A 24,890-nucleotide genomic window follows, 5' to 3' on the forward strand; every position below is an offset into this window, starting at 1 on the left:
TCTGAAATCATAACATCATTGAATTTGGAATGCGACTGCAAACATTCAAACGCACTACAACTTCCATTTTCTTCACAAACCCGCACAGTTGAAGTATAATTGACAAGATTGTTTGATATAAAATATTAAATTATGCAGCAATTTGCTCTGCAGTTAAAAAGTTCAAAGTTCAAGACTCGCCCAAAGCACATTTTGTGGTTGCAGTAAACTGTGTGAGTGTTAACACTGAGCTATTTTTTTATTAAGTCCCATCGTTTTATTATAACCAATAACGCAAATACTGATTAAACCTATTTACTATCACGTTTATTCGTCTCTATCAACATCTTGAAGAATACGGCTTACCTTTCCTAACTGTACGCCAAAACCACTTATTTCATTCAGGAAATAGCAGATGAAATGTTTCAAAAAGATTGCTGATTGGTAGAATTTTATTGCAAATCAAGGCAGTTTAGTTTTCCAGATGTTTTATCACACGGATATCTTGGTTCATACGAGAAAGGTGCTGACCATTCCTTACCTTCAGTTTGCAGCTGACAAAATATCAGACGGATACGAACTCCACCTCTGCATCGGTGCTGCATAAAACGTCTTCAATTTTATATTTATTTCAAGTCAGACTAAACACTCGAGGGCATGTATTAGTCAGACTGCACCGACAGCCATTCCACAGTAGATCGCACACAGAGACAATTGAAATCAAAATGTTTCATGTTCGTGAAGTGTTATTTTGTTCTTGTTGAGGTATAGGTGACATGTTTTACTGCCGTGCCATGTTACAGAATGGAGCTGAGGTTGTGGAAACATTAAAATGCTGAAGAGGTGTCAGGAATGAACACTGCTGAATACACTTCCTGCCATATAGACGTGTTTTAAATGAGCAAACATACTTTTTTCTTTTGCTGCGGTTCAGAACATCACATATGGGATCACACACAAATGTACACACAATTAAATTATCCCTCATATCTCATTAAATATGTGTGTGTTCTAAGTTAACATGTATAAGATTCACTTCAGAACGGATGCAAAATATGTTGTGTTGAGCAGCAGCCAGCACAAATAGACAAACAGGAGCAAATTAATTTATTGAGAAAATGTGTCTGAGGTTAAAAGGAAACAGCACACGCATTTATTGATCTACATTTGTCTGCCTTGATAATCTAATACAAATATCGGGTACTCTATTCTGACTATGGCATTATCATCACTGAAAGTTTGAGCAGAGCAGCAGCTTGGAGCAGAGAAGTTGCACCCAAATGCAATATTTATATCTGCTGCCATCTGCTGGACAATGTTTATATTACAACAAAATGTGTGAAATAATTTTTTTTTGGGTTTAGCCGGTTCTTACATCTATGTTCAGATCCCAGAGATTCATTTTACTGGACCTCTTTGTACACATCCAGGAGTGCTATGCAAACCACTCTCCCACCGACATATTATGTAAAAATCCACTCATATATTTCATAGCTTTTAACCTAAGCTTTTAAAAGTTATAATGTTATTTGTTCATAATTAATTTACTCAACGTTGGGATTTGATTGAGTCATGCATGTTTGTGTAATCCTGCAGCCTGCAACTGAGGCTTGAGTAAGAAAGTAAGAAAATGTCTGATTCCACTTACCCCCTGTCCCCGCCCACTTCTCTGTATTTACTGTATTTACTTAATTTACTTTATTTACAGACTCCGGGTCATATATTTACTGTTCAAAAATGCCACTGCATTTACCTGCATTTTAATAGTTAAAAAATTGCTACGGGAAAATGACACTAAAGAGGTGAGGCAGTTTTTTGTTCCTATCATTGAGTATTTTTAGATCAATATTGCGGTTTACAATGAGGAAAAAGTTTAATTGTGATCTATGTTACAATTTAATACTAAATACTCAAAAGCATGAATGTATGTTTTATGCATGACTTTCTATTTGTTATCTTATCTTATTTCATGTTATCAGGTCTATATGTTTTCTCAGTCAGATCTATGTAGGTAAATCAGAATACAGTAAAAAAAAACTAATTTATTTGAGTAAGTATTATTTTTGGCTTTCGGTCTTGCATGGCTCAAAACCCCCTTTAGCTTTGGCCCATTCTTTGATACAGTGAACAGAGCGCATTTGGCAGGTGGTCTCCAGATTAGGGTGGGACCAGTGTGCAGTCCATCTGTCACCAGTATTGTGCACCACAACAATAGACCTACCTATCTGCGCCTGTTTTAGTTACAGAGACAACCTTGAGTGCGAGCCTAAATGAGTCAGCAGGGAGATGGTCAATATAGATCAAACGTTAATGTGACTGTTCTATTAGCTTACCAGTGAAAAAGGATATGGCTATATTATACTTTTTCTCGTTCATGCTTATAATTCTGTCCCAAAAACGTTCAATAGTTTAATGTGCTCCAGTTTATATCAGGACAGGACAGATCCCCATAGAGTACCCAATCCCATATGCATGACTAAATAATATTTAGTCATGCATATGGGATTGAGTACTATATTATTGGAACTCTCTTCTCACTTACCAAGCAGATTGAAATGTAGCCAAAATATAGCCGCAAGTGGCAATGATCGGTCCTCGCCACTGCCCCACCACCCGGCAATGTGCCCCAATCTTCCTCCTTTTATTACACCTCCTGCCGCGCTATCGCACCTTCTCCCCTTTGCTTTACAAATAGGACCATTATTGTGTACTGAAAATGTATGTATTTTGGGAAAGGTTTGCGGCTGCAACGCATAACTTTTGATGCCCTGCTCCTGAAGATGTGTCTCACCAAATGTTACAATCATCAGACTAACGCTCTAGGAGGAGTTTGTAAAAAGTCTAAGCATGTTAAAATTTCAGAGATTTGGTGATTTTCCCATTGGAATAACAAAGGTTTCTGTCATCGCTACGGTGACGCCGTGACAAATATGACATGGGCCTCATTGACTTTTTGGGTCGGGACGTGCCAAATTTCTGAACATTTTGAAAAGCTGAATATTTTGCTCCCATATACAATGTAATGTCCCTCACGCCAAATAAATGAGTTTCACTCTAAGTAGGTTTAAGGGTTTAACATCTATTTCAAATTTGATGCAATTCGGACTTTGTATGTGCAAGTGACATTGTCCAATTATCCAATCTGCACCTAAATCTCCACTCAAATGAAACATGTGGTTTATGAACTTTGAAATCTATTGGGACAGAGACGTTTTGTCTAATATTAATATTCGTCTTCTTCTTTGGTGTTTTATGGCGGCTATTGTTGTTGTTGTTGTTGTTGTTGTTTATGGCGGTTGGTATCCAAGTGTCACATTACCACCAGACTTTATTCCTTAGACTTTCTTTATGGCGGCTGGTGAAACATCAAAGAATACTAAATAATTATATGTTTGGTTGTCATATAGGTTGTTATGACAACCGGAATGTGTCATGAAGCAAAGATTCTAAAACATCACTTTAAGATGTCTGCCACCCCCCCATAGGTGGAAGACTACCGGCCATAAAACAACAACAACAACTACCGGCTCTGGAATAAAGCCGGTAGGAATCTGAAGAATGGAGTCTAAAGAAAAGAATAAAGTTTAAAGAATAAAATCTGGCGGTGATGTAACACTTGGATACCAACCGCCATAACAACAACAACAACAACAACAACAACAACAACATGTCATAGTGGTTAAAAGAGTTAAGTGTTTACACTGATGAACAAGTAGTTAGTGTTTTGGGCACAGCTCAGTTGATAATCAGAATGTGTCGGTTTAATCCCTCATGAATCATTTAATCAGAATGTGGCTTGATTTTTTTTGGAAGAAGTTGAAGCGCTCTTCATTCACCATCCCATCGGCCTCGCACCGTCACTCCACTGGCTCTCGAGTACAGGACGATGCCAGAGTTATTGGAGGACTTGTGGACTCTTTTCGCGGCCTTACGGTAAATCAGGTGGCGTGGCCACAATAATAATGTAGTTTATTTTGACTTTTGTATGTGGCGCTGCCGCAGCATTTTTTACCCCACAAAAAATTTGCATATAAAAACAAAATCTTCCCCAGATTCTTAATTTTGGGAAACATTTTGTGAGGTTTTGAGCATGTTCAGGATGTCAAATTAGAGCTGAAAGAGCAGAAGAAATAAGTGCATGGACTTTCAATAAAGTGACTTTCAACTGAAACAGCATTGTCCAATCTGCACCTAAAGATGTTGTATATTTTAATTTCATCAACTAGCTTTTAAATATTGTGTGCAGAATCGTGAGCTCTCAAATCAAACATGTTGTTTATGAAATAGTACCGTTGCCAAAGTAATCCCTAGTGCTATTTGGACATGGGACATTTTGTCTAATATTGATTTAGTATGAATTAAATTATGTGTTTTGGGACCTGTGGGACGTCATGGTGTGGGTCCCTGGCCGCTGACGGGTCGCTTCAGTTATTTTTGTGTTATTGGCCCACTATACAATAATAATGTTAATTTTTTGCATTACGTGCATATTTATATGCATGAAACGTGCATGAGTTTGGGAACGCTTTAGTGAGCTACTTTGCGCAAACATGGGGAAGTTAGTATCCTAAAATCAAAGGAACAATTGTTGTAAACACACTTAATCATTTATTTAGGCTTAAAATGTCACAGAATGAATAAGAAAACACTGCTCTTGTTGTGATTAGTAAAAAACACAAATGGTGCAAAAATCATAAAGCTGTTTTCACTTCACTCAATTTATAACAATGCTATTCAGAATACTGTAGGCCTCTATTTTAAAGTATATTCTTCCAAAACACTGTCCACAGCAAACAAAATGAAAAGAAAAATCTCAAGTTCATTTTAGTGATCACGTTACGTCCTCCTTTGGCCCTGCTACGTCACGCTCTGTAGCCCCGCCTTCCCTCCGCAGAGCTGCATTCCATTCGGACCGCACCACTTCCCACAGCAACGGGAATTTGGCCTCAAATTATCCAACAAAACTGAAATTACATGAAGTTTTTAAGCTTATAATACAATGCGACAAATAACACACCAAGTTTTTGGTTGACATTAAAATGTAGTTTGCGGTATCGCGGCAACATTCCCAGAGTTTGCTCCAAGAATCCCCCTCTCCTCTTGTTAAAGTGGCTGCTTCCGCCTCGCTGCCATGTTGGATATACGCATAGCTACTGCAGCTACCGGAGTTTTCTCATGAAAGTTGGGAGGATAATCTTCCACTGAGACTAAACAGACAACCATAATACATCTCGCTTTGCTCCGGGACATCGGAGGGTACTTTCTGAGCAGGAACACGTCCCGGTCAGACCCCGTGCCCCCGCCGCCCTCCGCCGCCTCCAGCCCGGGAGAGTGTCGGTGCGAAGTGAAGGAGAGATGATCGGGCTGCGGGCCGGACAAGCGACTGCAGCCCGCATGGATTTGGCGTAATTAGCGGTGTTTGCAGAGCCCGTGCGGGAACACGTTCACCCGCTTTGAGGTGGATTGAATTTGCAATAGACTTTCGGGGGACGCCATGAACAGCCACCATCCGCCGCGCAGGGCCGTGAACGTGGGCTCCATCCTGCTGACCCCGCAGGAGAACGAGTGTCTGTTCAGCTACCTGGGCAGGAAATGTGCCGTAAGTTTGTTTACCACCTGCACCGGGGCTTTACCCGCAGGGGCACCGGGGCATTACCCGCAGGGGCACCGGGGCTTTACCCGCAGGGGCACCGGGGTTTTAGTGCACCGGGGCTTTACCTGCAGGTGCCCGGGGCTTTTACCCGCAGGTGCACCGGGGCTTTTACCCGCAGGTGCACCGGGGCTTTTACCCGCAGGTGCACCGGGGCTTTTACCCGCAGGTGCACCGGGGCTTTTACCCGCAGGTGCACCGGGGCTTTTACCCGCAGGTGCACCGGGGCTTTTACCCGCAGGTGCACCGGGGCTTTTACCCGCAGGTGCACGGGTAAAGTATCCTGCAGTATTCTGTCTGATGCATTGGTTCAAGCTGCAAAATACCTCCCCCAAGGCTATATAATACACACATTCTAACTATTTGATCTACTTATCTACTACTTTTGATCATTCATAGTTCAAAGGATGCTGATCTAAGCTGTGATAATTTGCTATAACCTGTTGAAAAGCTGGTTCAATGCGCAGATAGAGGGGAAATGGGCTGCTTGATATTGTGTGCAGTGAAGTAGTGGCTGTGTTTACAGGCCAATGTCTAAAATACAAACATGACTCTTGGCATCCTCTGTTTGCTCAAAAATAAACCCCCAGAGAAACGTGTTAAAGACTTGACTGTGCATAATCTATATGTCTAAAGTATTATAATTTATTGAAAAGATATGCAAACTAATGCAGTGTTATCTGACTTGCCCAATATGCTATTTGAATGTGTTGACTGCTACTACTTATTTAAAGGTGCATTATGTAACATTTTCTGGAGGGTCTGCCACTCTCGTCTCCATGGAGAGGTACATGGCTTAAAACCTGCAAGGAGCCACCGACCTGGTGGCTCCTTGCAGGTTTTAAGCCATGTACAGGTCAGATCTGTGGCGTGGTGACCCCCGTTCATTGTAAGATTACATCACCTGTCATTGTAAAAATGTGAGCTATTTAAGTTTAATTCATATAAGAACATTCCCGCCAAGGTAAGTATAACATCTCCATGGTGACCCTCCTCCATAAATGTTACATTGTGCACCTTTTTTAAATGCATGTGGGCAAAATATGTACCACCCAGTGCACAGTTTAAAATCTGAGAGTCCATGTTCATATCTAAAACTAGAATCGCAGGCATTCCAGAAAGGGTTTGTTGTGCTCTACATTACTGGGTTGGCAGGTTTTCACGTAATGCAACCCCACGGACATCCAGTATGTTTTGGTATTTGCAGAGGACATTTTATACCCTGAAAACAATTTGATACGACCTCTGTGTTCATCTCACTGCCGTTACTTTTGACAGCTTTTAAACGGTGCTTGGAGTCAGAGGACCCGATTATGTGGGAATAACATCCTTTCTGCACCGCAAACTGGCAAAATGCATCCCAGTAAGATGGAAGTAGAGGGTACACCAAGTTGTAGTACTGCAGTTTTGGTCGGGTAAATGGCACTCTGCCGTTGCCGTGTTTGTGGTTTGTCACTTTTATGCGGCTGGAGTGTGTTTGTGTTTACTGCTGCATACTTTCCCTTCAGTGCGAGCCCTCAAAGCCCTGATTGGGGCTTTTAACGCGCGACCTAAGACCCTTCCCGTGTGATGCGGGTAAGTGTTTTGCCGTTACACCTTTGACCTCCCCTCGTAAATCTGGGACCAGGAAACAACATGGCCTCTGGCGTTTCCCCTTCCTTCTCTCTGTGCTGTGGAGAGATACGGGGAATGACGTTGCTCTGCAGAAATATTCAGAGAAGTGCAAACTCGGTGAGACCTCCGTTAAAAACCTGCAGAGCTCACGTCGGAGCAGGCCAATAGTTGGATTAGATAGTGCTGAGGGTAGCAGGCATTTACTGTCAAGCAGCAATCAAGGCGATGGGTTTTTGTTAAAGCTCCACAGCGTAAGGTTTCAGTGAAAAAGCAGACGGAACAAGCATTTACCTCATTCCAGTTGTTTTTATTGCTCTAAAACCCTTAGACGCACCCTTGCTGGGAGGGGGTTTTGTCTCTCCACAGATTTGTCTTGTAACTTTTCTGGCAAAGGGCACGCCACCTGCTTGTCTCCATGGAGATGTTTTCACTTGGTCCAACATTCCAAATAGCGGCATAAAACCGATGACCTTGTTTTCCTGGATGTGTCCAGAGTCATCCAGGAGTCTCACACAGTGCTGCTTTTAAGTTATTCTGAAAGTAGGTCTGCAAGACTTATTGGAATTTCTACTTCAATCATCACAAAGGCAGCTATCGTTCTGGCAAGATTGTCTGTGTAAACAACTAAATATCCAATCTCCCCAGGGGCTTATGCATAAAACCAGCTAATCCTGTTGTTCTGTGACCTCTGCAAACTATTTTTCTCACACGCTTGTGATTCTCCTGAACATCTTTTAGAATGTAGACCCCAAATGAATGTTGATTTCAAACATAATCCCAATTTCTTGTCAAATAAAACTCAAACACCCTTAAATTTGTTCCTACCAAATCATTCAGACTCTTGGTTAAAGACAAGCTATTATTTAATTACTTTTCCATTCAAAACTTTTATTTTATTTTTACCATAAACACTTTTGCAATGACATTATTCAACATGAATGCACCAAAATCTTTGATGCCAATGAAAGAATATAACCTTTTTTTGTGGGATGTCTAAGAAAAGATTTTCCCCAACTGGAAAGCCCCACAAGCATAATAAAACCTATAACACGGCGTTCTCCTTGATGAATTAACCGGCAGTGTTTTTTTTACAGCTGCCACAAAGGCAAAGCCAGGCATAAAACCCTCTTGGATTTGGTTATAACCCAGTTCATCGTCTTGTGTTACCAGTAAACTCCCCTAAATAAAAAAAAAAAAAAAAGACTATTCCCACATTGTAAACGAATCTAGCTTCCTCAAAATGACATTGAAACTCAATTATGAAACATCTTTTTGTTCGTTTATCCTGCCTTTTGTCGAAGACCTTTTGTAAAAGAATTTCAGTGACAAACACCATGTGCAGATGTAGATGTCATCTTTGTTTTGAGCAGCTCTGTTTCCGTTTCTTCAGACACACGTGCAGTTTTAAAGGATTTAACAAGTCCACAGATGGGTTGAGAGCATCTGGTCACATAAAAGAATATTTTAGCTCTGAGTTGCAATGTGGTGATGATTGAATTATGACTAACTGAGATATAGTGACACGCACACTAACACTAGTAGTTCTTTAGATTTAAATTGAGCTTTTTTTTACCGCATTGGCTTGGCTGAACAAAATCCAGTAGTTTTTATTTCTCACAAAGCTCACTCTTCTTTTATTTTAGTGAATTTGTGCTTGCAAAACATAGAAAAATGACTAATACATTTGACATTTTATTTGTGTTAAATGTTATTAAAAGTCTGTCTTGTTAAAGTTGACTCTAAATGCAATGTTTTTAATGGGGCAAAATCTAAAATTGTAACAGGGAAAGTGAAAAGTATAAGATTCTGAAGCTGAATTGAGGAAATGTTAGAACAATGTTATGAAAGCTCAATAGAAAATTAAAAATATTTACTTAACTCCAGGAATCTTCTTGCTTTGTTTGTGGGAAAGAAGAATGTTATTTCTCAAGGCTTTTTATTGTCTGAAAAGTGTTAAATACAAAGTTTCCACACAATCACGCAATATGATCCGTATATTCAATTACTAGTGTTACAATTTTCTGTATTCTAAATGCATGGCCAGCGTCTGCAGTTCTTCTTGTGCGCTTTCGTTTTAAATCCCATCACTAAGAACATCCAGTACAGCCCCTTTTCCCTTACATTATATTACATTACTCCGTTTTCGGTGAATGTAGTTTGCTGTTCACCTCTCGGCGCTCGCATTACAGCCTCTCTTCAGTGCTGATTTGTGGTTTCCCGGCTCAGCGCCCTCTCCTCTGCCTGTGTGTGTGTTGCAGTCTTTGTGCTCGGCCGTGGTCCAGGTCTATGCGGCGGATCGCAGCTGCACGTGGGTGAAGAGATGCTGCGGAGTGGCCTGCCTGGTCAAAGACAACCCCCAGAGGTCCTACTTCATCCGAGTGTTCGACATCAAGGTGGGTGCCCTGGATGGACGGGCGCACGGCTCAGGCCAGATGGCGACACAGCGTTTTGTACAGTAGGCCTGAGGTGTTCAGGTGTGGAAAATTGTGGTAAAACAAATATAGCAGGATAGTAATGTAAACTATGTTAATGATCAGATTCAACACAAGAGGACATCAGAGTAACATATAGTATTCAAGAATGCAAAGACGACCAATTGGAGAACATCACATTCTACAGGCCAATAATATTTAATACAGATTCGGGCTGCTAAAAAGAAAAGAAAATAATTAAACATTTATGAATGTGCCTCTGAGATTTTCCATGGTACAAAAAGTGTAATCAATATGGAGGTCTGGCTCCTGCCATTCTAAAATCTGATAAACGGTCAATTTTAATCCAATGACTTTGCACAATATTGCTTTCTAAATATGTCCTCCAAGTATGGTGTTCTTGCAATATCAGCAAACAACTGAAGTAGAAGGTTTATACATCAGTAATTTGACACTATCGGATCGTTGTATGTGCTTTATTGGAAAATGAATTGTTCCCCCAGGGACTTTCAAACAGGCTTGAAACAATGATATTTGTGTATGTACTTAAGTATGTTCTTGCTGTCTCAGTGGCATATACAGACATGTATACAAATCTATGAACAAGGTGAGGATTTAGTCCTGTGGTTCACAATCCCATCACAGAAAGATCTTGTTCACAGAAGGCTTGTAGTGTAGCCGTGGGGCCTACATTTTATTGATGAGCTTTCTGTCGTCCTTTGGGTCAAACTGCTTCTTTGGAACCAAATACAGTAGAGCTGCTAGCATTTGGTTAGCTAATAAACACTCTACTCATGTTAAGTACAACATGGCCCCTCAACTTCCTTTGTGCACTACTGTTCTACCACCTTTGCTCATGATGTCACAGTGGTTAAAAACTAAGCTGAAAACAGGGCTTTAACCTGTTCAGGCCCACCCGCCCGTGGGCGAAAACCATACTTTGGAAGTTATGTTACATCATCACTTTTATTTTTGTTGTCAATAACCAGCAAGTTATACATTTTAAAGATTATCTTCTCAACAAAATGAATATGTCATTAATTTACATTGAATAATATGCCCCAATAAGCAATTGCCAATAGTTTGGAAAAGAAACTTCCAAACGCTTGACTTACCTGTTTGCTGTTTATGACGGACACGGTGTTCATTCCCTCTGTATTTGTACTCATTCTGTCCGTAAGGATCCATAGAAAAACAATATCCACTTTGTATTTTTCCTGAAGTGATCCGATTTCGAGATATTGTCAAGTAACCAAAGTTTTCTTCTGTGAAAATATTCACAAAAATGCTCGTCCGGCGCATTTCTCCGTCCATAACAAATGACCTGTTTGAGTTAGAAAATATTTGGTATCTATGTTTTCCTTAGACTGTTAGCTACAGAATGAGACCATCCACAATTTTTTCTGTCCACGGGTTTGTTTTTTTACGGTCTTCGGGGGGGAAAATGTGCCGCTTCCGACGCACGCGGTAATCTTGCTTACATGGACATAGCGCGTGCTTAAGATGACGTAGAACATTTTGATTGACACATTATTCTTGCCAATGAGCCATGCTTTCGAACGGTGGGTGGGTTTTAGGAAACAACCAGAGCTTGTGTTTACAATTCACATGCGCAAAGCAGTAAAGAGCCAGTTTTTTTGACGTGCGGCCACAAGATTTTACGCATCACGTTTTCCTCTATAGGAAATTCATGGGTAAACTCATATTTACACATTTTCACATACATTGTTTTTAGCAGTTATAATTGCTATTAGTGGCCTACAAAACATCAAAATGTATGTTTTATGATCATAGAGGAGCTAAAATTGTAATAAAACAGTTTGGCACAGTTGGCACATATTTGGATCACTTGTTCCGAATATACTTTTTGATACAAAAAGGTCAACAGCACCAAAATGCCTGTTCCTAGAGATCTGAAACTTTACACAGTTGTTGTCAACAAGATAAACATAATGTACATAATGTAAAACAGCATATGCACACAATGAAGTATGTCATGCTCCGGACCATTACAAATTGACAATATTCAGGTGAGACTAAAAAAAGATGTTTTGTTTATGTTTGGGCCTCTGTAGTGTAAGTTCTGAAGCCCTGACAGTGTTCATCTGCACATCTACAGAAACGGCCTAAGCTTTCTAATGATGCATCACACTCACACTTTCACAATTTTATTTACTAAAAGTTCAGTTTCCATTGTGTAATATGTTTGTATTTGTATTTCTCCAGGAAGGGAAAACCATGTACGAACAAGAGCTTTATCACAACTTCTCCATAAGCAGCCCCAGATCCTACTTCATCACATTTGCAGGAGATGTGAGTCTTTTGCCTTTTACCAAACACAAACGTCTCAATAGTTTTTCTGTATTGTATTTTACTGACACATTTCCCCCTTTGCGTGTTCAGACCAGTCAGATCGGCCTGAACTTTGCCAGCGAAGAGGAGGCCAAGAGGTTTCGAGCCGCCATCAATGACCTCCTCAATCGCAGACAAAGGAAAACCGGTAAGTTTCACATCTGCTTTGACTTTAACTAACTAACTAACCAATACTACTACTACACTTTCCATGACTTTACATTTGTCCTGGCTTCATTTATACAACTATTGATTGTATTTTCAATTGATTATCATTATCATCATAGCATTTTTTACCTTTTTAATTTACAATTTAATCTACATTTAGTTGAAATTCGTTCATTTTCTTCTGCCAATTTTTCGTTGCTTCACACACATTACCCAAGCTTCGGGGTACATTTAGGAGACATAATTTGGCATTTGAACTGCTGAATGTTAGATGTCGTTATGCTTGTAAATCAGGTTTCGTATCCTTGACTAACCCAGCTTTAACACACCATTTTTCAGCTCTTGCCTTCTTCTCGTTCTTCTTAAACCTTTAATTTAGTTTTTAAGCTCACGTCTTGACGCAGCTTCATATAATCGGTGTAATTTGTTTTTTGCAGAGAAAAGGAGTGATCCTAGAAATGGTATGTTAAAGCTTTATCCACAGTATTGGCCTTTTTTTTTTATTCCTCTACACTTCTTTTTCCGTCTCTTCTCCACTTTTATTGGTGCAGTATTTAGCGCCGCTTGGTTCATTTGGGTGATAATGACTAGTTGAAGTACCTTTTGCCGCACTCGCATAGCAGTGGAATGTCTGAATGGCGGCGGTAGCAGCAGCGTAGAGAGGGCTGTGAGTTAATCTGGTCAGCAGGAAGTCCATCTGCTCCATACGCAGAGCACATGCTCCGCGCTGCTCCTTTAAACCCTGCGGAGCCTCTCGCTGGGTCTAATCTGTAATCCTCACCCCGCCACAGGTGAGCTTGTTTTGATCGTCTCAGATGGGAAAAGAAGCGTGACACCCAAGAAAATGTAATTAGTTTGATAATTGCACCTCTTCTATCATCAGAATTGAGGGAGGCACAACATTGTCTGCACATTTAGTGGTTTAATTAATGACAAACAGGGATTTCTTGACTCTGACTCTGGACTATTTTTTATTTTATTTTCATCAGCATTCTGGAACTTCATATGCGCTTACTGTGACTGGAGTTGGCAGTGGACAAAATTAAGTAGCTCTAAATGTTTTTGGAGTATTCCGATAATTATATACTGTATTTTCAGGACAAATAATAGCTCCGGAGTATAAGTCGCACCAGCCAAAATGCATAACGGAGAAGAAGTATACAAGTTGCATTTTGGGGGGAAATGTATTTGATAAAATTCAAGACCAAGAACAGACATTTCATCTTGAAATGCAATTTAAAATAATAACAGATAAGAGAACATGGTGAATATGTGTACGTATGCTAACGCTAACACCTTCAGCTACATGAGGCACAGACAGAACTGTGGTAAGTGTCTGGTATGTTAACGTAACATATTAACAGTTATTCAGATAACTATAGCATAAAGAACATGCTAACAAGTTTACCAAAGCGGCAGTATTGTCCCAAATCCATTGAATTCTTCTTCCTCTGTGTCACTTCTAAACGAGGATTCTTCTTCTGCGTCGCTTAGAGCTCTACTTATTCAGCCGTTTACAGCTCAAATGATGTGAATAATAAATAGTGGAATAAAAGTATAAATGAGCTAATTTATAATATCACATATAAGTCCCTCCAGAGTATAAATCGCACCCCGACCAAGCTATGAAAATAGGTACGACTTACAGTCAGGAAAATGTAGATCTAACCGAAATGTGTTAAAATGTGTATTTTAACGTATGAGTTTTGGTTTAGTTATCAGACAAATGCGAATTTGTTTCTTTCATTTTTCTTTTTGGTCTGCACTTTCTGTAGCATTTCTTTTACTATAAACTATAGGCAAGGCAAGTTTATTTGTAGAGCACATTTCATACACAAGGCAATTCAAAGTGCTTCACACAGCAGAAAAAATGCATTCAAATGACAAAGAAATTACAGAAACAGAAATACAATAAAATTAACTAATTAAAAACAATTTAAGTCATAAAAGAGAAGAGTGCAAAGAAACTATAGATATTTTTTAAAACAATATCCACATCATTATCTAAATGTTGATAGAAATTTACGGTTTGAAAGACAATAACACAGAAAGAGAAAGTTTACATGAAAGTGGACTTTTTATTCTTCTCATAGACTTGGCAAAATGGAAAGTTATGGAATGAAACTTACTTAACTGTACATCAACAGTTATAGGACCAGAAACGGTCTAAATAACATATAAAACATGTCTAGCGGTGCGCATGTGCTTGAATTTCACTTAAAAGGAGACCGAGATGGTGAAGAGGTGAAGCTAACAGTGTTTCAGGAACTCTTTACATAGTTTGAGAAAATATTGACTGTACATAACAAATATCACACTTAAAACACCCATAGGAAAAGTGACTCAAGCCCAAATTTCACTGAGACCAACAGGCTGGACAAACCTGTAGTGTTTGTTTGTGTGTGTTTGTGTGCGAGTCGCTGGGTAAACTCTCTCTTTCTGACATTTGAGCTGAAACCGTAGACAGGAGGGCTGCGTCTCGGCTCTGGATCTGCTGCTGTCTGTGGGAGGCACCTCATTCTTCTCACTTTTCCGTCCCTTTGTTCCCAAGAGCTTGTTCCGTCTTTACACCGGCGACAAAAGGCCCGAGTGCGTCCGGGGTTACTCACAGTTTGCTCAAAGGGTAACCAATAGTTCACCAATTCAGTCCAGTGTTGTCTTTCTATTAGTGATTTGACACTTTACTCACAAAAAATTATGTTTTTGAAATTTAATAAAGGTAGTTCCAATTTTAGAAAACAAAACTAGAGAATACTTTTAATTAGTGCTGAAAATCGTAAAAAAAATTGTATAATTTTAAATGTGGAATTGGAATTTTATCTCCATGGAAACAAGCAAATGACACCACCAAGGCAAGTTACAGGTCAAATCTGTGCAAATACTTGTTTTTCAAGGCATTTTTCAGCCACAGAAACATGTGTAATTGAATAAATAATGGATGAAGGTGTTGGTAGATAGAATACTGTGGAAAATCCCAAGGAACAAATACATTTTCATTCTATTCTTCATGAAGTTGTGCTGCCATGGCTTGTATCGCAGAAAGAAGCTGCTGGATAACTAACCAGCTTTCCATTTCCCCTTCTGTTGCTATATTAATCTTTACACTTGTACAGTAATCTCATGTGAAAGATGACCTTCTACACACGTGTTTACCCCGACTTTCTCCGCTGCTTAAACTTTCTCTCACTTCTGCTTTTGCATAACTCAGTACTTTCTAAACCAGCCCAATCCCGTGCAGTTTTTAAATGAGGCGCCCACTCGGTCCCACAGTCCCAGGCCTCAGGGGACTTCTGGGTCCCGTGGTCTATGATTCGCGGGGAGACGGGATTTATGCTGGGATTATCAGTGGATTAGTTTGTCTGATGCACTTATGAAGAAATTGTGGACGGAGCCGCTCAGAGTGAAGAGGAGGACATTAATATTGAGATGAATCATTAAACGCTCAGTGCTGACGGATCAAATGTGACACTCAAACCACGTGCATGAAGTATTTGATACGGTTGCCCTCGACAACCATCAACGAGAGTGTTGCGGACTTGCTCAAAGCATTGACTAGTTGTGTTTGGCCCCTTAGCTTTCATTACACAGGATTTTACCATTTTATTGAACATTAGGTTGATGAAAGAGTGTAAAATTGACCATAGAAGTGTCCAAATGTCACTTTATATCTGTTCTTATAACAATATACTGACATGGTATTCTAATTTTGCATGACTTTAAAACCATATTTGTCTTTATTGCTCTCTTCTACTCGAATTTGAACATCTTTTTGTGGAATATAATACATTTTTGCTGTCTTTCTTACTTTAAATTGCAGCAAAACAAGGGGAAAAAAGGGAAATATAGTAAATTGTTCGTATGGATCGGACGTGATGAGCCACAACACACGACTGAGGCAAGACAAGAGATTAGCATCATTTATCATGCATTTTGTGCGGTTCTGTTGACAATTTTTGCGTCATTTATTTTATCGAATGTTTGTTGTCACGGTAGCGCCGCTTTTTGGAGCAGCCAAACACTTCCTGTCTTCAGCCTGACCTCTGTACTGCCCCTACCCACTTACTACTGCTACTGCATTTTTCTGTTTTTTTAACACTCTCCAAAAGATCTAGAAGTATAAGAAAAACAATTGCACAACTCTTGAAAATGTTAATCATTTTTTCCACCGCTCCCGATGTCCCCCTCCTCCTCTTCCCCTGCGTCGCTGCTGTATGTGCTGTGTGTAGGTCCGGCGCTGCCTATGGCCACAGTGGACATCAAGAACCCGGAGATCAACAACATTCGCTTTCACAACTCCCACAGTCACCACCACCACCACCACCACCACCAGCAGCAACAGCAGCAGCAGCAGCAGCAGATCCAAATCCAGCAGCCCTACCACCTCAACAACATGCTCAGCCACAGCGCGCTCAACAGGAAGGACAAGAAGACCAAAGGCAAGAAGAAGAAACTGACCAAAGCGGACATCGGAACGCCCAGCAACTTCCAGTAAGTCCCGAGTTTGGTCATTGACGTGTCGTTTCGGGGCTCCACGTGTTCGGTTGGGTTTCTGCGTTGGGATTTGGTCGGGGTTAGAGATGAAGGCAGAAGGGGGACAGTTCTATTGGACAGTGGACGGCAGCAGTAAACACTGGTGTCAATGAAGGCTCTGTCCGAGGAGCTGACGTATGCGGAGTGGCTCATTAGCATCAGAGCGCGGGCGGCCGGGAGCAGAGGTTCAGCGGGAGGGTTCTGAGTGGCTTTGTGCGGTCAAGGGCGTGGATACTTTTTATCTCCCAATGGGGGGCACGCCAGAAAGTTTGAGAAACCCTGAGGTGCAGAAGAACATGTTGGTTTCTCTCCTCTGCACTGCGAGCCAACTGCTGCGTCCGCAAGAAGTGTCGAGCGGCTCCCGAGGGTCCTGATTTAACATGTTTTTGAAATCATAATCATGCAACAGCTTCTCATTTTGAAGTACGAGAAATTATAATATTGAAAACCACTTCATGCCACTGATATTTAAATCCTTAAGTATAAATGTCACTGTTATTATTATTTAGTATAAGAGGTTTTTCTGTTCTGATCTGTTATTCTGTTATTATTCACTTCTGTACCTACTTTGTGTTGCAACAGTGGAATTTCCCCATTGTGGGACAAATTAAGGCTTATCTTATCTTAAAAACTGTATGAACACAGAAAACATGAACTGGAATAAATAAATAAATTGTGCAAATAATGACAGCTTACAATGTTTAAAAGCTGATATTTATTCAGCCATTTACAGCTCAAATTATGTGAATAAAAACATTGATAAAATAGTGAAATAAAAGTATACACAATAAATATGTCTTCTGTCATTTAGATAAAAGTAAGTCGATATAGTAGAATTATTATAAAAGGCTTAAAGTATTCATACCCCTGGACCTCCTCCACATTATAAAAGATGGATGGAGCCAAATACAGTGCCATGGCGTCTGTTAAAGACCTGAGACTGAGAGGTTCAGCTTCAGCAGGACAAACAACCTGAACATAAAGCCAGAGCTACAATAGAATGATTTAAAACTAAACATATTCATGTGTTAGACTGTCTGTGGGTGAGCAAAGCTGGGAGAGACAAACCTGAAAGACTTTCAGCTGTAATTGCAGAGAAAGACAGTTCAACAAAATATAGACTTTTGCAATTTTCAGTGTTTTTTACACTTCACTTCAAAATTGTGTGCCACTTTGTGTTGCTCTTTCACAAAAAATGCCAGTTTTAAGTTTGTGGTTGTGACATGACTGTATTCTTGTACACTTCATCCTGAGATGGGCTCTGATCTGTGAGTTAACTTCAGCCAAACAGAAAGCAGAAAAGTGAAAGTACTTTGCGATTGCACTGTAACTAGTATGAGTCTGCTTAACCCTGCTAACCCTCTCTTTCTTCCTCTGCAGACACATTGGTCACGTGGGCTGGGACCCGAACACCGGTTTTGATGTGAGTTTTGTCCTCAGCTCTGACACAATTGAGAGCGGAGAGTGTGATGTAACCAACAATAGGCCTCTGTTTTGTCCTCGGACTCTCACTGCGGAAACACCAAGTGTCTCTGTTAGAGCTGCAAATATTTATCGGAATGATCATGACTAATTTGACTATTTTGATAACATTAGGGAAGAATCATTTGCAATCCAAACCGGTTTTATCATGGAGTTGGTTTATTTCTATCTATCACAGTTTCTATTTCATGCCTACAGACCGCCACAGTCTGAATGATCCCTGTGCATGTGCCAATCATCCGGGACTCCTAGAACTGAAATGTGTAACTTTTTTAAATGAAAACAGGGTAAAGTTAAATAGAAAATACACTTAAAGTCAGTGATCCTGGTTTGTGAGAGGAGCCAGAGTGTAATTCAATACTAGAGGACATTAAACACCAGAGAATGTATAAGGCTTTCACTAAACACCTTAGACAATTAGATAATTCAACTGTTAGACATCTTTGTGTTGTTCCATATGCTTACTATACTTATACAGTATGTTTGATTTGTCTTGTTAATGTCATTTATTGTTCTTTTAACTAAAACTTGCTCTTTTACAAAAAAAAAATCTCCAAGTCCCATTTGAAATAATAGTTTATCTGTGTTTGTGTAAAATGGGTGTATGTACAGTATCTTGCTTGCATGGAAACACATCTTTGCAAATAGTTTAATAATAAAAAGCTTGCGTTGCTGTAACTAAAGGCACACTGCAGTTCTCTTTGACTACCACTAGAGGGCACCCAACGCCCGTAGCTTAAATGGAAACGAGGACAACAATCAAGAGAAATCTCACTATTCTGTCTTTAGACCTTTTTAATGTTTCTCATCTGCGACTAATGTGTAATTTACCTTCTGATTATTATATCTTTAGCTGAATAACCTGGACCCAGAGCTGAAGAACCTGTTCGACATGTGTGGGATCTCAGAAGCACAGCTCAAAGACAGAGAAACGTCCAAAGTCATCTACGACTTCATCGAGAAGAAGGGAGGAGTCGAGGCGGTGAAGAACGAGCTCCGGAGGCAAGGTGGGAGGTCAAGGGCAAACGGCAACAATAAGAAGACAGATCTTTAGTTTTCCACTGTAGACGTTTCCTTCATTTACTAGCTCTCAAACATTATCCAGAAAATGTCTCCTTTCAGCTCTTTTCATCCCGTGTTGTCCTTTTGTGGAAGTTTAAGTCAAATGCAAGGGCAAGTTTTAAGTAACGTCAAGGATTTTCCCAAAGAAATTCACAACAAAGCGTGGCATTTCACATGTGGGAGAAGTATACAATTATGTTCCAGCTCTTGTTTCCTCTCCCTGTCATGTATTCTGTGTCGGACGTAGATTAAGGCTGAGTGCAGATGAAACACTGTTTTTAAGGCTGCTGTTATTTTCTGTGACAGTTCCTCTGACCAGCGTCTGCTCATGTTTTATTCATGTGGCTTTGACGGCAGCAGGACGAGGTGTGAGGCTGAGCGGAATCCTAAACACTGCTCAGAGCTCCTGCTTGTGTTTTAGAAGTACTTATTAACGTTAGTACTTGTACCATGTGATTTAGGGGCATTTCAAGCAGGTCAAAGGATGGAATGTTGGAATGGTTTTTGGATAACATGATATTGCCCGACACGAATATTTCCCTATGTTTGCTCTTTGATGGTGGAATTGAGATGGGGAACATGAGAGGCACTGAACCTGGCTCACCACAAACCCTGCTGCTCCTGGGGAAACCACCTAAAGTGCATAAGTATACTCGTAAAACTATGATAAATAATTAAAAAAGTTATTTTTCTATCCAAAAAAGTTATTTTTCTATTTTCATAAATATAAAAACTTACTGACTGACTTCATTTCTTTTATCTAAATGTTGTTTTTTGCCGTCATCTCAACTTGACTAAACTTTATTTAAAAAGCACTGAGTCAAAGCCCAGGGTTAGAAGAGTCTAACACAGGGGTGGGCAATTATTTTCCTCCGAGGGCCATATTCGAATCCAGGCAAGTAGCGGAGGGCCGGCCCGCCATCATTGGTGTGAAAAAAAAATCCCAAAAATTAAATATCAAATAAAATATTAGAAAAAGCTTCAGTTGTAGTCATCTGGACTCAGTTTGAAAAAATAGACGTTTCGACTCTCATCCAAGAGTCATTGTCAATAACAGAATTTAGGTCGAGAACTCCGATATTAATACTGTTCAGTGGTAAGACCCGCCCATTGGGAGGAGCCTTCCTGAAGTAGAAAGAGTTGTTTGTTTCAACAGAAACTCCCCCCTTGTATCTACCGAGCTAGCCTATTCAGAATCTTAATGGGCTATTAGAAACCTCTTTGTCTTTGTGAGACCCTGGCTCAACCACCCTGAGTACCTGATTAGCATCTAAATGTCCTTTACCTTTCCAGGGGTTCAGAATCCCATTATAAATAACAGGAAGATGAAACCTAAGCCCTCCATTTCTGTTTAAAGAAGGTCTTTCTTTTTTAACAAAAATAGCTTCCTTGACTCCTCTTTCAAACCATCTTTTCTCCTGCTTAAAACCTTCACCTCACCGTCTTCAAACGAGTGATTAGAGGCTTCAAGATGGAGATGCACGGCACTCTGTGGTCCTGAACTTGTATTTCTTCTGTGCTGATAAAGCCTCTTGTGTAGAGGCTGTTTCGTCTCACCTATGTAACGTTCTTTACAACTTTCTTCACTGCATTGGATCGAATAAACTACATTGCTCTGTTTTTGAGTCGGCAACTTGTCCTTTGGGTGAACCAGTTTTTGTCTTAAAGTGTTTCCTGGTTTAAAATAAACAGGGACTTTGTGTTGTCTAAAAAATCTCTGCAGTTTTTCCGACAGGCCAGACACATAAGGGATAGAAACACCCTTCCTTCTCTGTTCAGTTTCCCTTTTGTCCTGCTTCTTGGTTCTCTTCACTCTGTTGAGAGCCCAAGCGGGGTAACCACAGGCTGAGAGGGCATTTCGGACATGTTTTTCCTCTTTCTTCTTGCCCTCTGAGCTGGTGGGCACACCTTGAGCTCTGTGTTGTAAGGTTCTGATCACCCGCAGCTTGTGCTGTAGTGGGTGGTTGGAGACAAAGAGCAGGTACTGGTCCGTGTGTGTAGGTTTCCTATATACTTCTATTTGGAGTTTCCCGTCCTCTCCTCTGATCGTGGAACAATCAAGAAAGGCCAAGCGACAATGACTCTTGGATGAGAGTCGAAACGTCTATTTTTTCAAACTGAGTCCAGATGACTACAACTGAAGCTTTTTCTACTATGGAACACGCCTGGACGAATGAGGGATTACACCGACATATAAAATATCACTTTTCTGTCAAATATAGGCTATTGAATCTATTATTTAATTCATTTTACGTCCATATTTATTAAGGATACACGTGCAGACAGATGCCTGAGGGCAAAAAAGGAAAAAATTTAAAAATTTTAATTGCGGGCCGGATGTGGCCCGCGGGCCGTAGTTTGCCCACCCCTGGTCTAACAGAAGTGTGTCATGTGCAGAGGCTTGTGCCACAGTCTTCTACCAAACTGAAATATTGTGTCCTTTCTTTCCATCAGCGCCTCCTCCTCCTCCGTCCCGCGGCGGTGGTCCTCCTCCGCCTCCCCCTCCTCCTCACCACACCACGGCGCCGCCTCCTCCGCCTCCCCCTCCGTCCCGGGGCGGCCGCGGGGCTCCTCCTCCCCCTCCGCCCTCCCGAGCCCCCGCCTCCGCCCCGCCACCGCCTCCGCCGTCCCGACCCGGAACTCTGGGCGCGCCTCCCCCTCCGCCACCTCCCCCCTCCAGAGCGCACCAGCCTCCCCAACAGCACCACCACCAGCCTCCTCCTCCTCCTCCGCCGCACGCCAACCTCACTCCCCAGTCGGCGCCGCCCCCTCCTCCCCCGCCTCCTCCGTCGGCGCCGTCCCACCAACAGTCGACGCCCGCCGCGGCGCCTCCCCCCCCTCCTCCTCCGCCCCCGGGGCCTCCCCCGCCGCCCGAGACGGACGGTTACGGCGACGAGGAAAGCCCCAACTCGCCCAGCCCGGTCGGAGTGGGGAAGTCGGCCCTGTTGGAGCAGATCCGAGGAGGGACGCAGCTCAAGAAGGTGGAGCAGAACAACAAACCCGTGCCCGCCTCCACCACGGGACGGGACGCTCTGTTGGACCAGATCAGACAGGGCATCCAGCTCAAGACAGTAAGTGCAGCGTCTCATCACGACAAGTATTAAAAAACAAAGCTTTTGCGAGGTTTAACATCGTGTCTTGTCACGGGTTGAGTTAGTGCTCCATCTACTGGCTTCAGAGGGAATTGCACAGGAGCGATGGACAAACACCAGCTGGCCTCAAACATGCACATTTAGTAATAATAATCTGCAGCGATATGTAGCAATGTCACTCTTATAAACGTTTTATTGTGATGGGCATATTCAGTGAGCCAGCTATAGTTTTGGCCCCTCTGAACAGCCACAACCTCCTTTAAGGCTCAAATGTAATCCCAACTCCACTCACAAGTTTTAGCTATTAAACAGTTTTTTAACACTTTGACTTTGTGTCTCCAGGTGTCAGATCTGCCCGAGTCCAGTCCTCCCACTCCGGCTCCCACTGCAGGCATCGTGGGCGCTCTCATGGAGGTGATGCAGAAGAGGAGCAAAGCCATTCATTCTTCAGGTAAAAAACACTCGTACTTTGACTTTGTTTCCTTTGAACACACCATACAGTTTGACCACACTGTGAAGAATTGTCATCACGCTCTGGGTTTTCACGCTCTGGGTTTTCTTATTAATCCAAACGCTGTGCCCTTTCTGCCAGACGAAGACGAGGACGACGACGAGGATGAAGACTTCGAGGACGACGATGAATGGGAAGACTAGCACGCGACACAAAACTCTTTAAACTCTTCCAGAATCGGACTTCACTACGATCTAATGTAAATGTTGTATGAGCTCAGTACATATTTATTTTTCGCCTTTTCATTCTTATTCTAATTAATCCGTGCAATACCTCATCCGTTAAATCTGCACACCTCCCTTCACCCACCGTCTCGGGACGTCCTCCTTGTTGCACTTCACCATTTATGAATAATAGAATATAGCATACTAGAAATGCTTTTATGGAGAGATTGTAGAAAAGTTTCACTTGTAGTCATCTGGACACTGGTTTTAACTGGATACAAAGAAGAGCAAGTGGAGCTGTGAACTCACTTTAACAGTCTGAGTAGGGCAGGTCCTACTCAGAATAGTATAAATGTCTGAGTGACGCAACAGCTGAGTCTTTTCTACAATGGAAAACTCCTGGACAAATGAGGGATTAAACCCATTTATATGGAGAGAAAAAAATGGGAGATATTTTTAGTTTCCTTTTGTTTTGTCGTTCCTTGCAAAAGAAAAGGGATGGTATCTGACCAAAACAGCACAATTATAAGCTTCAATGTGAGAATAGTCCCATCTTTTGTTTTGAATTAGAAATGCTCAACTTTTGTTGTTTTTTACTTTATTTTTGGACCAAACTACGAGGCGATGTCCTCTACTTATGTTTTATGTACTTGTTTGCACAGTTTATATCATGTTTTTGTGTGTTTAATTTCTTGTTCTCGTTCATGGATGTTTTAAGACTGAAAGCAGTGTGCTAGCAAACATGACTGACAAATACTATGAAGTGAAAAGAACTGAATAGGCATTGGACAGTTGGCGGTCGGATGGTATGGAGTTATAAAACAGGTTTTATACAAGGAGAAAATATGAAAGCACAATTTCCGCGTGATAATGAGCATAAAACAAAGACGTGTAGATCAAATATTACTAAAAAAATTTCTTTATCCACTTCCTGCAAGTAAAAAAAAATCTAATATTAAAAATGAAACATCTATTGAAACATCTAAGCTTTTAACTCTAGTGTAAAACATTTTAAATTCATCATAGCACTAAATATCAAAGTGACTAACATTTTTGAATGTACAGAATGCTCGCTTTTACTGCTTCTTAAATGTAATTAAAGTGGTTAAAATGTATCTGAAACTAGTCTACACTTCCATCTCTGCTGTAATTCCTCAACCACTTTCTTAGTTAAAGGAGATTTTTCCTCAAAGTTATTACTATACCAACATAAACCACAAACTGTTCATGCCTATACAACTTTTGCAATTGAAAACTATGGCATTTTATATTTGTTGTGTTACCCTTTTGTTACTTCACCCTGTTACAGTGTGTTCCGGTCAGTATTTCATATAGTGTCATTATAAAAAAGTAATATACTGTATGACAGAATACTATAGAGAAATGTTACTACTCGTCTCCTGTCTATGATTTAACAAACTGTACAATGTTATGCAACGTGACTGTAAAAGCCTCCACGTGGAGAAAAGAAAAAAAAAGCAAATAACCCTGATGAACCAAAAGCGTGCAAGCAGCTCGGCGACGCCCGTGAGAATCGTTTTAACTGTTCGTCTTTAAATGCGTTTTTACCTTCCTCCAGCTGAGGCCTGATGCTGCATCCAGAAGCCGTTATAACTGACATTGAACCTGTGAATGGGGCGGGAGGGAGGGGCCAGAATACTAAATTGTATACTTAAATAAATGTTAATATTTACAAAAGATTTCTTCATTTCTTCTTAATTCCTGTGTAAATGTTCCTGAGAATGTCATCACATTTCAATCCGAAGCAGTGATTTCTTAATTAATCATGGTAACTCAAATATGAAGTACTTTTTTTTTGTTTACTGTTCCAAAGAGATTATTATTTGGTAGCTG

The 24,890-nt window shown here is 40.9% G+C and overlaps 1 protein-coding gene across 2 annotated transcripts; it reads left to right on the forward strand.

Annotated features, from left to right (window-relative positions):
- Positions 1-5,053: 5,053 nt before the first annotated feature.
- On the forward strand, positions 5,054-24,733 carry wasla (WASP like actin nucleation promoting factor a). 2 transcript variants are annotated; one of them, XM_072434865.1, is made up of 11 exons: positions 5,054-5,578; positions 9,502-9,636; positions 11,902-11,988; positions 12,079-12,175; positions 12,633-12,656; positions 16,422-16,683; positions 18,106-18,148; positions 19,061-19,214; positions 21,724-22,340; positions 22,704-22,812; positions 22,954-24,733. In XM_072434865.1, the coding sequence occupies exons 1-11, from the start codon at positions 5,474-5,476 to the stop codon at positions 23,013-23,015; spliced, it is 1,695 nt and encodes a 564-aa protein (XP_072290966.1). In that variant the 5' UTR covers positions 5,054-5,473; the 3' UTR covers positions 23,016-24,733. The 2 variants fall into 2 exon arrangements, with proteins under 2 accessions (XP_072290966.1, XP_072290967.1); XM_072434866.1 differs by lacking the exon at positions 12,633-12,656 and having other exon boundaries at positions 5,063-5,578.
- The last annotated feature ends 157 nt before the right edge of the window (positions 24,734-24,890 follow it).

This window comes from Eucyclogobius newberryi, unplaced genomic scaffold (genome assembly GCF_026437365.1).
Source record: "Eucyclogobius newberryi isolate DKJ021-1_F unplaced genomic scaffold, fEucNew1.0.hap1 SCAF_7, whole genome shotgun sequence".
NCBI classification, from domain to species: domain Eukaryota; kingdom Metazoa; phylum Chordata; class Actinopteri; order Gobiiformes; family Gobiidae; genus Eucyclogobius; species Eucyclogobius newberryi.